Source organism: Mus musculus, chromosome 2 (assembly GCF_000001635.26).
Source record: "Mus musculus strain C57BL/6J chromosome 2, GRCm38.p6 C57BL/6J".
Classification (NCBI taxonomy): Eukaryota; Metazoa; Chordata; class Mammalia; order Rodentia; family Muridae; genus Mus; species Mus musculus.
Genome location: NC_000068.7, coordinates 181,141,531 through 181,157,786, shown reverse-complemented (window position 1 = coordinate 181,157,786; position 16,256 = coordinate 181,141,531). Strand labels below are relative to the sequence as shown.

General features: G+C 52.5%; 1 protein-coding gene across 1 annotated transcript; it reads left to right on the top strand.

The window, feature by feature from the left end:
* The first annotated feature begins 771 nt into the window (after positions 1-771).
* Positions 772-16,029, top strand: Eef1a2 (eukaryotic translation elongation factor 1 alpha 2). Its single transcript, NM_007906.3, has 8 exons — positions 772-1,063; positions 2,306-2,524; positions 3,957-4,136; positions 4,707-5,003; positions 6,718-6,868; positions 7,855-8,111; positions 8,955-9,189; positions 9,681-16,029. The coding sequence occupies exons 2-8, from the start codon at positions 2,381-2,383 to the stop codon at positions 9,806-9,808; spliced, it is 1,392 nt and encodes a 463-aa protein (NP_031932.1). The 5' UTR covers positions 772-1,063; positions 2,306-2,380; the 3' UTR covers positions 9,809-16,029.
* Positions 16,030-16,256: the final 227 nt, after the last annotated feature.

The window sequence follows — 16,256 nt, the reverse complement described above, 5'->3', positions numbered from 1 at the left end:
AGACTGGTTGGGTTAGGACAGGTGGCAGTATTGGAAAACGGGAATGTCTGGGTCAAATGACAAGATAGGCACCTCTGAAGAAGCCCCTGGTGATACACGGTGGCCACAACCCCCTTAAGGTCTATTTGGGATATCCTAATCTTTCTAGAAATCTCAAGGGCTCCCTGCTTCCTACCAATGGAGCCTGAAGGAGAGTGGGGATCTGAACCCTGTTTGGATGTTCTTGGTGACCTTAGCTAAGACCATCTGAGAACGGGCTTTGTAAATTCCCTACACCTAAGGGAATAGGTAGACAAAAACCTCTTTCCAGGGCTTCATAAGAAGGTTGGGCTGCGGGCTGGACTGGCTGATTGCCTCAAGGGCCTGTCATGTAGGGTCCATGTGAGTAAGCACTTGTGCTAGGGGTGGTGGGGATCGTGGAAAACCTCTGGAAACTGAGCTTCATGTTCACCGGGACTCAACCATGAGCAGGGCCAGCAATGGATGCCCACATCAAGGCTTGCAGGGATCTTGACCTGGGCTTGGGCCTCTTCTCTCCTAGTCTACTTGCTGGTTCCCTATTGTGTTCCACCTTCCTGGGGACATCTTTATGTTGGATGTACCTTTTTTTTCCCCCCTGCTCTCCAGCAACCACTGTCTCTGCTACCCCAGTTCTCTCTACTGTTTCTTTCGCTTCTCTCCATCCCTGCCCCTCCTTTCCTGGCTCTGTTTCCCTGCCCCCACCTCTGCGCGCTGCACCGCCCTTTTGCCTGTTTTTCTCTCCTGGTCTGCGTTCTCGCTCACTGGTTCTCTCCCTCGCTCCGGTGCATCATTGCAGCTGCGTCCTCTCGGATCCTCATTACGCCGGCCCGCGTCCGTGGGTGCGCGGCCCCTGCGTCCACGCATCTTTCGCATCCCATCTGCCAGCCGCTCGGCGCCCGCCTCCCCCCTCCGGTACCGCATTGCCGTACTGCAGGGGCGCAGTGCATTGCGCCGGCACCGTCAATAGGTGGACCCCCTCCTGGAGAGATAAAACCGCCGGCGCCGGCGCCACCAGTCCTTCTGACTGAGTCCTCGGCTCTGGGTAAGGACGCACATCCCGGTCTGAGACCCTTGCTTAGGTTTTCAATCAGGGTTCGCTTCTCTGGGAACCCAGCCCGGGGAAGAGGGGAATATGCGGCACCTAGCTGGGCTGCACCCCTGGGCTGGGGGTGGAGGGAGGCTGTCTCTAGACTGGGCATGGTGGGTCCCCGTGGCAGTCGGGTAGTGAGTCCCTTAGGCAATTGTGACAGTGGAGGGGGGCCTTCTCCTGAAACCTGCCATCATGCTGTCACCTTGACCTTGGGGCTTGTCTGGGCTCTGCTGGGCTTGACAGGCTGGTCGGTGAAAGTGCTGGCGCGGTGGTTTGGGGCCCTGGGGATGTCCGTGATTTGTCAGAGTAGGGCGGGGGAGGTGGTGAAATCTGAGGACCCCTATCGCGTCCTATGTGGCTCCCACCCTCGGATGCACCCCCCACCCCAACAGGCCTGAGCTTCTCGGTTGACCTCTGAGATGCGCGGGTACTGAGACACAGGACCTGGACTGGATAGTAGGGGAGAGGGTCAGGGCATCTCTGAGGGCACTTGCTGAGCTGGGCCAGGTGGGATTTTTATTTCTCTGGCTAGAACAGGACATTCACCTCTCGGCCCTCATGGCTGCCCCTTGCCTGTGGGGAGGGCCTGAGCTATTCTGGGCCTATGCCTGGGTACCATCCAGCTGTCTCCTCTGCCAGCCTGTGGGCAGAGGGAGGAAGATGGCGCCCTTGCCCGTGGAGGGGCTGAGGAGTGCTGGCCTTCTCTTCATGGTGGCAGCAGATGGGGGTAGGGCAGTGTCCCTCCCTGGTGTGTGTGTGTGTGTGTGTGTGTGTGTGTGAAGGGGGGGGTGGCATCGAGGACAGGAAGGACAATGCACCCTAGAGCTGGGCACAGTGACTCATCACAGGGCTCCTGGCTGCTCCAGAGCTTCACTCAGTCTGCTGCTCTGTGATGTCCAGACCTGATTAACCCTTCCCTAAGGAATTTGCCTCCAAATCACCTTCCCAAACACTTACACACTAACGGAGCATTTGGGCTAAGGTATAGGGTAGAGAAACAGGTGGCTTATGAATGAAATGTGGCTGAATGGGGTTAGGACAGGGTTGGGGGGGGGTGTCGTTCTTCCCTATTCTGGCTCAGGAGAAGACTGGGTCAGGGCAAGCTCCCAAACAATACAAGAATGGCGCGGGTACCTCTGCTGGACTCTCTTTGGGCCCCTTAATCACTTGTTTCCCTCGTCCCTGACTCCACAGAGTTCCTGCCCAGCATATACCCTCAACCCCAAACCAGAGCCCCCACAGTGCCAGCCCCTCCCTCACCCAGGCAGAATGGGCAAGGAGAAGACACACATCAACATTGTGGTCATTGGCCACGTGGACTCAGGCAAGTCCACCACGACAGGCCACCTCATCTACAAGTGTGGTGGCATCGACAAGCGGACCATCGAGAAGTTTGAGAAGGAGGCAGCAGAGGTGAGCACTGTGGGCCTGGTGCTGCCATTGCTCAGTTTACCTCCTTCAGTGCAGGGGATATGGGTGCCTGGTGATGGGAGGGGTGAACAGAGCAGTCTCCCTCTGAGAATGTTGCTAGATTTGTCTCATACTGAGGGAGGGGGAACTTGTGCCCTCCCCAGGCCCATCCGAAGGCTCTGGACTCGGCCTCAGTGGGCCAGTGCCAGGAGACCCTCAAGCCTTATCCTCTTGTTCCCCAGGGCTGAAGCTGGGCTGGATGTGGTGCTGTCCTCGCTTGTCTGGCAACAGCCAGGGCTCAAGGATGCTATTAATAGCTGATTGATGGGCAGCAGGCTTGCCAGCTCCACTTTCTCCAGATAAGCTGAGAAGGGTTGCTGGTCCAGGATGGTACCTGGAGTGGGGGGTCTTGGTAGCCTGTTCCTGGTTGAGACCTACAAATGAGCAGTGGTTGTAACAGAATTCTCTTCTCTGCCCCTAACCCTGCTCATTCCGAGAAGAGCTGGCTCCTGGATAAGGGCTAAGGCAGATCTGAGGGCATCAACTGTCTATGCAGAGCTCCTGCTCCTGTGTGTATATGGGGCTTTGAGCCACAATTCTGTGTGTCTAGGCCTGATGCTTTTACCTTTTAGGGGTTGCGCTGAGGGGAGGAGGTAGGAGGGACCTGAGGGTTTGATGGCCACTTGGATCAGGTCCCAGCTGGGTTTTGTCTGGCTCTGTCTGGGTAGCCCCTCCAAGCTGGGCATCATCCCTGGAATGCAGAAGCAAACATGTCATGTGAGATTCTGGTAGGGAGTCATGTTCAGCTGAGCATCGATGACCACAAACCGTGGTCCAGGCTGTAGGAGTCTCACAAGGAGTCTCACCCTGGCACAGATTTGCAAAGAGCAGCCAGCCTTGCTCTTGGTGGGGCTGTTTCTACTTCTGTTTTGGTGGAAGTGGGGAGGGGAGATGCCTCAGAGTTATTCATCAGCTGCAGGAAGAGCTGGAACCGGGATTTTCTCAAAACCTTGAACAATTTACTCATTTTTAAAATTTTCCCTTAAAAAAATAACTTAGAGAGTTGTTTTGTTTTTAACAGTCCCAAACCTAATGAGATAATTGATCTCTAATTGGGTGTAGAGCCTTAGCCTCAGGTGGCAAGGATAGTTTGGCAACTCCCAGGCCCTCACGCCCTCTGCTGGGGGACTTGCATGTCCACAACCATTGAGGAAGGGAGTGAGGGTGGGGCTGGCTGATCTGGGCAGCCTGGGGTGAGGCAGAGCAGGGTTTGGGGATCAACACCAGAGAGATGGGACAGAGGTCTTCAGTTCAAAGTGCTTTAAGCCAACTGTCACTTCTCCATGGCTGCTCCCATGGGCCAGGGCAGGCATGGCAGGTGGATGTGACCTCAGAGTCCTGTGTCTTATCCTGAGTTGTGCCTCTACCCTTCCAGATGGGGAAGGGCTCTTTTAAATATGCCTGGGTGCTGGACAAGCTGAAGGCCGAGCGGGAACGAGGCATCACCATCGACATCTCCCTCTGGAAGTTTGAGACCACCAAGTACTACATCACCATCATCGATGCTCCAGGACACCGAGACTTCATCAAGAATATGATTACAGGCACATCCCAGGTGTGCACAGAGGGCACCTAGCTCAGTGACTCGGGGCCCAAGAGCTCTCTTCAGGTGTCAGCGTCTCTTGCACTTTCTGTCTCGGCAGACCTCTACCCATGTCATCTCCATGTCCTCTCCATCCTGTTGGGCATAGAGTCCCTCAAGAACTGAGTCAGTGTTTATATCTCAGCTAGACCGGGTGCCTGCAGGGTTACCTCTGCTGGGGCCAGCAGACAGACCAAGGGTGACATGTAGGCATATCTTTCACACATAGATTTTTATAGAAGAGCCCAGAGTAGATACAGTGACATATGGGTAGAAAAGCAGTCAGTCAGTCACAGGCAGAGAGGACAGAACCAGAGGGGATCAGTGACTCATCCAAGGACCATACCCTGCTGGCAGTGGAGTTGATGGCCAGTCTGGGCCTCCTTGACTCAGGGTCTGGTGGAAGATTCCCCTGTTGCCCTTGAGGTAGATACCCTGAATCTCTACCCCCAGCATAACTGCCCAGGCCCCATTATGTGGGTGGCAGGGCCAGGTCGAAGGCAGGGCCGGGTGGGGACTCACTGTGTCTGACCTGTTGGCTAGGCGGACTGCGCAGTGCTGATCGTGGCAGCCGGTGTGGGCGAGTTTGAGGCGGGCATCTCCAAGAACGGGCAAACCCGGGAACACGCACTCCTGGCCTACACTCTGGGTGTGAAGCAGCTCATTGTGGGTGTCAACAAGATGGACTCCACGGAACCAGCCTACAGCGAGAAGCGCTATGATGAGATTGTTAAGGAGGTCAGCGCCTACATCAAGAAGATCGGCTACAACCCAGCCACGGTGCCCTTCGTGCCCATCTCGGGCTGGCATGGTGACAACATGCTGGAGCCTTCACCTAATGTGAGTGGAGATGGTATGGTGGGGACAGTGCTGGCCTTCTCAAGAGCCCAGGGCTCCAAGGCTCCAGGCCAGGGTGGGCCAGGCTCCCTTTGGTCTTGCTAGGTTTCTGTGAGCTCTGTGGTGATGAAGACCTCCTAGTAAGGGACCTGCATTTGAAGTTCTCTGACTCAGCCTCCTTAAGAGGCCAAAAGAGGAAGATAAGGCCCTTTTTCTGGCAAATGATGGTTTCATCAAGTCATCCCTACAGACACTGCCTGTTGGATCCCGGATCTCACTATGGGGGAAAAACAGTTTTTATTTCTCCGAAGTCACTGCCCTGGGTTTAAATACTATTCAGGCCGGGTGTGGTGATGCACACCTTTAATCCCAGCACTTGGGAGGCAGAGGCAGGTGGATTTCTGAGTTTGAGGCCAGCCTGGTCTACAAAGTGAGTTCCAGGACAGCCAGGGCTATACAGAGAAACCCTGCCTCAAAAAAACAAAAAAGAAAAAAAAATCAAAAACAAAACAACAACAACAAAAAACTATTCAGAATCAGTAAGGCCACATGGTTTTTTTCAGCTGCCTCCCCCTTTAGTCTGAAGTGGGTTGGTATCTGGGAAGGAAGCATGTCCGGAGGCTAGCCTGAAGAGTGGAGGATTGTGTTTGGGCAGGTCATGTGGAAGCTTGAAACTTAGACAGTCTGCAGCTCTGGGTTGGGACTCTTACTTGGGAGTAAAGAGGAAGACATTTTTCAGAGACAGCCTGGGACCTAGACCTTGGTCTATCCAGAGGAAACCCCTGTCCTAGAAAGGTGGGTACTCAGCTATAGCCAGCTTTGCAGCTGCCACTGTGAGTAAAATGATAGAAGCCTAGGTTCTCTGGAGATAGCTGGGGACCCAGTGCCTGGTGGTATAAGGACAGAGTTTGGCGGGCAGGGGATACTCCATTTTGTTCTTGCTGATGTATGATTAGCAGGACTTTAGAATCCCCTGGACACTTCTGATCAGCAGAAACTCCTCTGCTCCCTACTGCTCTATTGTGCTCTGGGGCTATGCCCATCCATACGTTGAGAGTCATCTGTTGACCTGAGGTGCTTGGAACTTGGCCATGAATACTAAGGCAGGAGTGCACAAAGCCCCTTGGGTGGATTTACTTCTTGTCTGTGGCAGGTGGACCATGAGGAGCTCTGTCAGGGGGGTTTGAAGTCATCCTCCAGAGAGGCCATTGTAGTGGTGGTGGTGGTGGTGGTGGTAGTGGTGGTGGTGGTGCTAGACCTGAGCTTGGAGATAGTTTGGTATGGAGCAGAACTCTGGGGTAAGGGCAGAGGGTGGATTTTATCCATGGCATGGTCATTGGCTAGACTTGGGTCCCCATTCCCCTGGTACTTGTCCTGTCTAGGGCTATGATTGATCAGATCCCAGGGGAATTAGGGAATCAGGCCAGGCTGAGTGGTCTCATTTGTAAGTGGTGGGGGCATGACAGCAGTCTGGGGAAGCTGTTTTTGTTTGCTTGATTTGTCACTTCCCTCTTTCCTAAGCTGTGTTTGTTCAGGGTCCCTGTGAGGCTAGGAAGGAGAGGAGGGATAAGGAGCAAGCTATTCAGCTTGAATGGTCAAGCTCCCTTCCCAGGCTACCCCTTAGGCAGGTCCAGGAGATCGGAGGCTGAGGGTCAGGTCAGGTGAGTTGCTCTGTGATAACTGGCACCCTTTTGTTTTCCTTTTTGGTACTGCCCAGATGCCATGGTTCAAGGGCTGGAAAGTAGAGCGTAAGGAAGGAAATGCAAGCGGCGTGTCCCTGCTGGAAGCCCTGGACACAATCCTGCCCCCCACCCGCCCCACTGACAAGCCCCTTCGTCTGCCTCTGCAGGATGTGTACAAGATTGGGGGTGAGTGAGGGTTCAGTGCTGGGGCTCACTGCGGCAGGCGCTTGCCTACTCTGCTCCAAACCCTGACTAGGATATCAACAAGGAATCTTGATTCTTGCTCTATCTACCCACCCTATCCATCCGTCTACTCAGTCACCCCTCCCACTCACCTCCACAGTGGCCCCTCCCACCTACCATTTGTTCACTCAGCCTTCCATAGGATCCCTTTCCCACTCCGTACCCCCTCCAGCACTCAGCCACAAGCTAGGGACATAAGATAGGAGTATTGAACCGACTTACACTTTGCCTGCAGGGTGGAGGGTGCCTGTCTCATAGGAGGCAATCCTAGTCCAGGAGTGAGAAATATAGGTCACATGGGCCAACAGAAACCAAAGCCTCATATGAGACGAGCAAAGGGAGGGGAATGCGAATATCACGCTCACGCTTAACTCCAACACAGAGCATGACTGTTGGCTTTTCTCTGCCATCCCATAATGCCACTCCACCCACAAGCTTCCAGGAGATGCTGGAGAGCTCTCCCTCTCCCAGCCACTTGCTCATCATGGTATCCCTGTGGAAGCCAGACCGTCTGTGTGAGCAGGCCTGTCAGAAGGGCTGTGGCCAGATGCCTCTTCAGTGGCAGGACCACAGTGCTACAGCAGGACTCAGGGAGTCCCGTGAGGGCAGGAGTAGACCCAGCGCCAGGAGTAGATTGGGCCACACACCACAGGGAGGGGTTCTCAGGGAAGGAGGAGGAGCTTGTGATGTTCCTCCCTTCTCTGCCCTGCCCCTCATCCTTGAGTCTGCCGGGAGAGACTCCTTCTGTCTCACCCTCTGCTTGTCTAGGGACCCCCTGTCTACGTATACCCTCCGTGAGGTTATCTCCCTTGACCCCTTCAGAGAGGAACAAGTCCTGAGCTCCATATACTTTCAGGCTCCCTGCTTGTATGTTTTGCCCTGCACCGCTCCTCTGGCCTGCCATCTCACAATACCCTCTCTTGGCCCAGGCATTGGGACCGTGCCTGTGGGCCGAGTGGAGACCGGTATCCTCCGGCCTGGTATGGTGGTGACCTTTGCGCCAGTCAACATCACCACAGAGGTGAAGTCTGTGGAAATGCACCATGAGGCACTTAGCGAGGCCCTGCCTGGTGACAATGTCGGGTTCAATGTGAAGAATGTGTCCGTTAAGGATATTCGCCGGGGCAATGTCTGCGGGGACAGCAAAGCTGACCCGCCTCAGGAGGCTGCCCAGTTCACCTCTCAGGTTGGTGGTTGCACTAGGGAATGTGGGCATTCCTCCTCAGAATAGGAGAGATGGGTGGGGGTAACAGGAACAAGAGCTACTGGCCTTTGCCTAGCACTGAAGAGGAAGGCCCTCCATTCACCCGAAAGCCACTCAGTGTTCAAAGGCTACATGGGTGCTCAGAGTCACCAGCAGGTAAGCAGGACCATGGCCTCTCTGGGCAGTCCTCCCCTGGGATATGGTCTATAAAAAGGCTTTTATTAGTGTACTGCCTGGGGTATCAGTGTAGACTTCTTTCTCTTAAATTTTTTTTAAATAGATCTACTTATTTAGTGTGTGTATGTGAGTGTGTGTGGCATGTGTGTATACATGCACACGTGTGGAGGTCAGAGGGCAACTTGGAATCAGTTCTCTCTTCCCATCTTGATGCTCCCAGGGACTGAACTCAGGTCTTCATGGTCCAGCAACAAGTATCATTCTTTGTCCCCAAAGCCATCTTGCTGGCTTCCTTCTCTCTATATTTTTATTGAAGCCTTTTTTAACACCTCTTCATGGGACAAGAATTTTAAGGACAGTATTATTGAAATGTAATAGAAGCATTATGATTGCGGTCCAATTCTGTCCTGGCTGTACAATGTGTCCATTCTATCATGGTCCTTTCAAACAGTGCAGCTATCTTTTGATTGCCTCATAGTTTGCTACATGCTTAGCAAGATGTTGGGGTATGAGTGGGGTCCCTGTGGCCTGAGCATTCCTTGCATAAAAACAGGATCAGGAGATGACCCTGTGACTGGACCCACCCCACCTAACACTGTCCCTGTCCCAGGAGACCTTCCTCACAGCTAACTTCCCCTCTGCTCTCAGGTTATCATCCTGAACCACCCTGGGCAAATCAGCGCTGGCTACTCGCCAGTCATCGACTGTCACACGGCCCACATTGCCTGCAAGTTTGCCGAGCTAAAGGAGAAGATTGACCGTCGTTCTGGCAAGAAGCTGGAGGATAACCCCAAGTCCCTGAAGTCTGGTGATGCAGCCATTGTTGAGATGGTCCCTGGAAAACCCATGTGTGTGGAGAGCTTCTCACAGTACCCACCTCTCGGTGAGCCGGGTGATCCAAGGTGTAACCCAATGCGGTACTGACGGGCAGGGTCAGGGGTTCCTTTACTATGGCAAATTGAGGAAAACTCAGCATTTAGTAAGAGGTCTCATCGAGCACACAGACGCGCGCGCGCGCGCGCGCGAACACGCACACGCACGCACACATACACACACACACACACACACGCACGCACGCACACACACACACACACACACACACACACACACACACACACAGTGCTTCTCTTTTGAAGAAGAACGCCTAAGGGACTTCCTCGCGGCCAAAAGCAAGTCTAGTAATTTCCCTCCCATCCCCTGGCCCCACACGACAGGACGGCCTAGTTTGGTCTAACTAAAGAACTACATACTTGCTGCTGTTCCAGGCTACTGGGACTCTGACGGTCAGAACAGCTTAAGCTGTTCTGCGGTCGCCCAATGCACCTGCATACTGCATCCTGGGCGTCCCGGTAGTTTACGCATCTCTCCCCACAGGCCGCTTCGCCGTGCGCGACATGCGGCAGACTGTGGCCGTGGGCGTCATCAAGAACGTGGAGAAGAAGAGCGGCGGCGCAGGCAAGGTCACCAAGTCCGCACAGAAGGCTCAGAAAGCGGGCAAGTGAAGCGCGGGCGCCCGCGGCGTGGCCCTCCCCAACGGCGCCGCGCCGCGCCCCCAGCCCCGCCCCCGGCACTGGCCCCGCCCCCGCCCCAGGCGCGGCCCCTCTGCCCCGACCCCCTGCCAGGCGCATGTCTGCACCTCCGCTTGTAAGAGGCTCTACGTCAGCGACTGGATGCTCGCCATCAAAGTCCAGTGGAAATTCTTCAAGAGGAAAAGCGCCCCCGCCCCAGGCTTCCGCGCCAGCGCTCACCACGCTCAGTGCCCGTTTTCCCAATAAACTGAGCGACCCCAGAGCCGTGTGTGCCTACTGCTGGGGCCCTGTTTCTCAAAGTCCCGTCGTCCAAGGTGTTCAGTCTGGCACTTCTCACCGCTGCCAGGTGACCTTGCAAACTGCCCTCCTATGCTTCATGGGTAGGCGGTGGGGCCCGCTGCGTGGGTGCTGGGAACCCCCAGCTAGGTGAAGATGGAAAAGCCAAATGGCTTTCATGGCTATGACCCTTTTTGGGTGCCTCGGTGAGATGTGCAAGACCGAGTAGAACCAAAACTGACTGGGTGTCCTGATGTGCCCCACAAGGAACCGTGAAACCTGAGAGCTCCTCCCCACGAGTGGGCACACACTTGCTTCCCCCTAGATTTCTGGATTCTGACAGAAGCCCATCTTGCTCCCACTCCTGCCTGCTGAGCCAGCCCCATGTCTATTCTAGTTCTCCTTGGCCCAGATCCTCAATCCTTAAATTGCAGCAACACCAGCCCCAGAAGCCAGGAGGTCAGTGACTTAGGTCACATGGGCTGGAATTGACCCACCTGTCCCAGAACATGCCATGACTTCAGTGGCCAGGCAGGACAGATGGTAGGACTACTCTCCACTCACTCTTGTCCTCTCAAGGCCTATTCTTGTTATTGCAGATCAAGGTTGGGTAGGGTGAGCAGAATTCCTTCACAGAGCCAGAGTAAAGCTCTTTGGAGCCTCAGGCAGAGTACTGGTTCTTAATATTCCATGTTCCCCTTGTGTCAGTCTCCTAGGTCTGCTACAAATGGCCAACCACAGTGACTTTGGAGACACATAATGGTGCGATCAGCACCCTTGGGCAAGAAGGGAAACCACTATAGATCTCTTCTTCCCTCCTGGCTTTGTTGGCACATCTGGGCTAATGGCCCAACCACTGCAGTCTCTGCTTTTTGGTCATGTACCCTCATCTCTTCTAGAGCATGAACTCTCTCTCCTATAAGGACACCAGTGACTACTTAGAGCATGTCTGGAGAACCTAGATAATAGTCTACCTTCTTGAGTGCATCTTCAGAACCTTTCCTTGCACATAGCTGCTGACCCAGGTTCATCGGGTCAGGCTCCTGATACCTTCAGTACACTCAGCCTCTATGCTAGATGAGGACAGCTGCGATGGGCACACAGTCCAAGGAGTTCTCCTACCTAACCACAAAACAGGAGAGGCACCCATAATGATGGGATAGGAAGGGAGGAAGACTTTCATGGCCAGGGAATGATGTGTTTGGAAAGGTGGTTACCCATGGCTGTGTTGACAACCCACAGACCCGGACAGGATGGGTTTGAACTAATGAGTGTCAGGCCTCTGAGGGAAGGCTATTGGATACAGATACCCAAGAGAATATGAACTTTAGAGGGACATCAGATACTTTTTAATATAAATATTTGAGATAGATATAGTAAAAAAAAAAGAGTTCATTGTTTGTCTGGAACTGTGATTTGGAATTCTTGTATTTTGTCTGATGACCGTATCCAAGGACACTAGGTTTCTCCTAGACACCTGGCCAATTCTAGGTCTTTCCTAGGGCCACCATTATTGACAAGATTGATCAGGTAGACCGAGTCAGTCACAGGAAGTTGTTTTAACAGTTAGTCCTCTTAGGATTGGGAAAACTAAGGAAATTCATTAGACTGAGATGGGACAAATGTGAGATACAGCCCTTGGCTGGGGTTAAAGGAAACCTGGTAGGCACACCCTCCTCATCCTCCTGTCCTTGGTTGCTATAGCAAATGTTGGTGTTTTCTGGGAATCCTGGCTACCCAAAATCACAGGTTGGCCCAGTTCTGACCAGCCAGCTGGTCAGAGTGCACACAGTACATCACAGGGTGGACACATTTCAAGGACTCCCTGGAGATCTGGGGATGACTGGATGTAGTTCTGGTCCTCAGTGGAGTCATGGGTAGATGACTGCCTATTGGCCCTGTTACCCTAAGTACCTTTAGGGAAAGTCTTCAAGCCTTGGGCCTCTCTTCAGGGTTGTGGTGATAATGAAGGCAGGCATAAATTCCTGAATCTGAAGCCTGAGGGGTTCTGGGCTTTACTGTGGTCTATTCCATCTCAGAAGTTCATGGTAGACTGGAGGAGAAAGAACTCTCAAGGGAGCTCAAGTGTCTGTAGTCTGTGGTCCCAACACATGTGGTCACCTCTAAGACTGCCAGGACATTCCCTTTGACCTCTGAGTTAGGGTTCCCCATGTCCATCCCACCTATATCTCTTCAGAGCGCAAGGGCTGGTTCTCTACTTCCCACTGGGTTTCTGGGGAGTTCTAAGGGCTCCCCACACTTAGGCCAGAAGGAACATCAGAAGACAGTGACCATACATCTGAGCTGAAAGATAAAGAGGTAAGAAGTGCATCTGCTTGCCTGAGGGATGCCCAGCACTGGCTTGAAGTGTGACCACACAGCAACTGTTGCACATTCCATGCCTCTGCTGTGGCCTGGGTCAGGGCTGAGATGGAGAGGAACTTAGAGCAGACAGAACTCATGGCAAGTGGGAGGCAAGGAAAGATGGTACACACAGGGAGACTGAAGGCTGATTTCTAGCCATTGGCTTGAGGTACACATTAGATAGATAGACAGGTTGTGGAATAAGAGTGTATCACCACATCTTGAGGATGCCCAGGGGCCTGGCAGGGGAGACAGTTTCAGGGTTGAAGTGATCGTTGAGCTAATCCAGGCTGGGAAGGTGACCATGATGGCAACCTCTGGGGAGAGAGACACAATCTTGAGGCACATTCCTGGAGGCAGTGTATAGGGTAGGGTGAGGGCTGGGGAATGCCCTCCTATGCTGGGTTAGTGAATAATTTACAGTAAGCTCCACCAACCCTGACCACCAGCCTCTCTGCACACTTTCAAGGTCTCTGAAAGATTCATGAGGCAGTGACAGAATTGATGGGCCTCAGGGTTGCTGAGTTGGCCAAATATGATTTGTCTCTTGCCTGGCCTCCACAGGAATGCTGCACCCTCCTATAATGTTTGTAGAGGGACCTTTCTTCCCTTCCCCTGGATCCCGAAGGTGACAGGCTGTTGTCTGGATGGTGGCTTCTGAGTCATCCCTTAAGGACTGAGCCTTGTGGCAACTTTTGGCCCTGGAGCATTTCACATTATGTGATTATAGTAATGACCTTCTTTGAAAATAGCTGTGGGTACCCATAAGAGCTTCTGAATGGGATTGTGAGCATTCGTGCTTGCCAATTGTGCTTGCTGTGGGCCTTGGCCTGTGGGCAGTATAGCCTAGGTGTGGAGCCCTAGGTGTAGGGCTGTGTAGCAAAGAACCTGAAGGACTGTTTCAGAGATGTTAGAGATAGCATACGTATGCACATGTATATGCCTGCGTGATCATGCTTGTTTGCCAGTATTTGTGTGTATGTGTGTGTGCGCGTGCGCGCGTGCGCGCGTGCACACGTGCATGCTAGGAGGGAGTCTTCTGGGAGGCTGGACCAAAACATCACTGAGGAAGCTGTTTTTCTCATGGATAGAGATAGTGTGGATCAGGAGAACCGTGCTGGCACATATATGGGCATCCATTTCTAGATTCTGTTTATTAGTGAAAGGAAAATCCATTCCCCAGAGATGGGGACTGTAAATGGAGTCTGGGGAGCTGAGAAGTGCTGACTCAGCTCTGGCTTCCTTTGCTGTGCCTAATGTCTCATCTGGGGTTGGCTGGGAGAAGAGGAAGAAGGCCATGGAGAGCAATCAGGCCACTGAGGCTGCATCAGGCTGCATGGGGCTGAGAGCTGCTCAGATGTGGTGTTGGCTATGGTTCCTGCTACTGGGTTGGTCAGCTCAGTCCCACCAAACCAGAGTCAGTGCTTAGATGGAGGCTCTAAATTTGATAGGAATCACAGAAACAAGGATAGAGGGAGAACACAGAGTCCTATTTGTTCATTCTCTGTCCCCAAGTGGCAAAGGAGGGCAGAGGATGAGGCCTTTGTCTTGGCTACAGTGTAGGGATTGGCCACTATCTGGCTTCAGTTCCCTCCTCCTCCCGGCACTGACTTGCTCTGTTCTTTGGAAGATGCTACAGCACCAAGGATCAGGAATGCTGCAGTTCCTAAGGGCCTTTTTGTTACAAGAGGACAGACTGGGTGGGCTGGAGATAGTGATGTAGCAAGAGCTTAGGGATATAGCAGGAACTAAGGTGCATCAGGAATCAGGAACTTGCATAGAAACAGGGGGTGTAGCAGAAATACAACATAGCTAGGGCTATAGTAGGAACTGGAGGTATAGTAGAGGACACTGGGGATACAACAGGAGTTGGGAGTACAGAAGGAGCTGAAGGTATAGAGGGATCCCAGACTGTGGCTGGACCTGGCTATGCAGCTATAAGCAGGATTTGTATAATGGGGTTGGAGAAGGACTCATGGGGTAGGGAGAATCTCACTTTCTGAAGATACCAAAAAAAGGCTGCCACCCTGCCTGGTTCTAGGTGCCAACATCCTTAGTGGAAAGGGTCTTCAGCCCAGGCCTGTCTGGTCAGGGTAAAGGACTTTCTTGTAGTCCCACCTCCCAGAAGGATGAGGCTGCTTCTGTCTAGCATTTCGGCCCTTTGATCCCCCTTACCGCTTTCCTTTCCGAGATGCATCCCTGATGGCGTCGGTTTTTTTGTCCTGAGTGCTGAGGAAGGCAGAGCCTGGCAGAGATGCGCCTAGCCAGCCAGAGCCGGCTCATTTATTTTTACCTTAACACTTACATAACACTTCTTCTGCAAGGCATCGTTCCAATACTTCACAAATCTCATTCCACTGTCATAATCGTGCAGGGTGATTGTCTTATTCCCATTACAGGTAAAGACACAGAGGCTCAGAGACCTCCCCAAAACCACTCCTGGTGGTTAAGCTCACAGCCATGAAGCACAGGTCCCACTGCCCTGCAGTGCTCTCAAGGGAGCGTTTCCCCACCAAGCCTGAGAACAGAAACTGCAGTTGCTTTGCTGAAGTTGGATGCTGGGCTTGTGCCAGCCCTTGCTGGATGTCCTCAAAGCCCTTCCTGGGGCTGGATTTTCTTCTTCTTCTTCTTCTTCTTCTTCTTCTTCTTCTCCTTCTTCTCCTTCTTTTTTTTGTTTTTTTTTTTTGAGACAGGGTTTCTCTGTATAGCCCTATCCGCCTGCCTCTGCCTCCCAAGTGCTGGGATTAAAGGCGTGTGCCACCACACCCGGCAGTTTTCTTCTTTCACATGCCTCCACTCTGCCCACCTTTCTCAAGAAAGTTGTCATCTCTAGGCTTTGGTGTACTCAGAACAGTGTTGGGGACAGTGAGGCTGTTTCATGCTAAGTTACAAATCACTATGTACCAAAAACAGGAACATTTTAAGAAGGATACATTTTCTGACATTACTAGGAGATACAGTCTCACAGAAATCTCCATGATCCTATGGCTCTCACAGTCTTTTCTGCTCCCTTACCCTTGGGTACAGGAGTTAATTGTTTTGTAGATCTGTCTGTTGGGACTGGGCTTTGAAACTCTACATTCTGATTGGCTGTGGTTTTCTGTAATAATATCAATCTGTTACAGAGAGCTATTTCCTTGATGAAGAGTGGGAACTACCCTTATTTGTGGGTATAAGGGCAAATATTTAGAGTGCTGTACTGGCTGGTTTTGTGTATCAACTTGACCCAAGCTAGAGTTATCACAGAGAAAGGAGCCTCCCTTGAAGAAATGTCCCTAGAAGATCCAGTTGTAAGGCCTTTTCTCAATTAGTGATCAAGGCGGGAGGGCCCAGCCCATTGTGGGTGGTGCCATCCCTGGGCTGGTAGTCATGGGTTCTATAAGAAAGCAAGCTGAGCAAGCCAGGGGAAGCAAGCCAGTAAGTAACATCCACCCACAGCTTCTGCATCAGTTCCTGTCTCCAGGTTCCTGCCCCGTGTGAGTTCCTTCCCTGACTTCCTTTGATGATGAACAGCAGTGTGGAAGTGTAAGCTGAATAAACCCTTTCCTCCCCAACTTGCTTCTTGGTCATGATGTTTGCAGGAATAGAAACCCTGACTAAGACAAGTGTAGTTAGGGATTACATTGATTTAGCAAAATGGTTGCTGCAGGTTCTCCTCTAAGATCCATGACTTTACTAGCCCTGGGTAGTTGTTAGGTATCCAACACTAAGCATGATTTCCTTCTTATTGAATGTGTTTTAATTCCAATAATAGAGCTGTTGGCTACCACCGAGGTGTGCA

Excerpts from the sequence above, each read along its gene's own strand:
- Eef1a2 (NM_007906.3), top strand. The coding sequence starts at position 2,381 with ATGGGCAAGGAGAAGACACACATCAACATTGTGGTCATTGGCCACGTG. Across the intron at positions 8,112-8,954 it reads CTGCCCAGTTCACCTCTCAG|GTTATCATCCTGAACCACCC; the intron begins GTTGGTGGTTGC and ends CTCTGCTCTCAG. Across the intron at positions 9,190-9,680 it reads CTCACAGTACCCACCTCTCG|GCCGCTTCGCCGTGCGCGAC; the intron begins GTGAGCCGGGTG and ends CTCTCCCCACAG.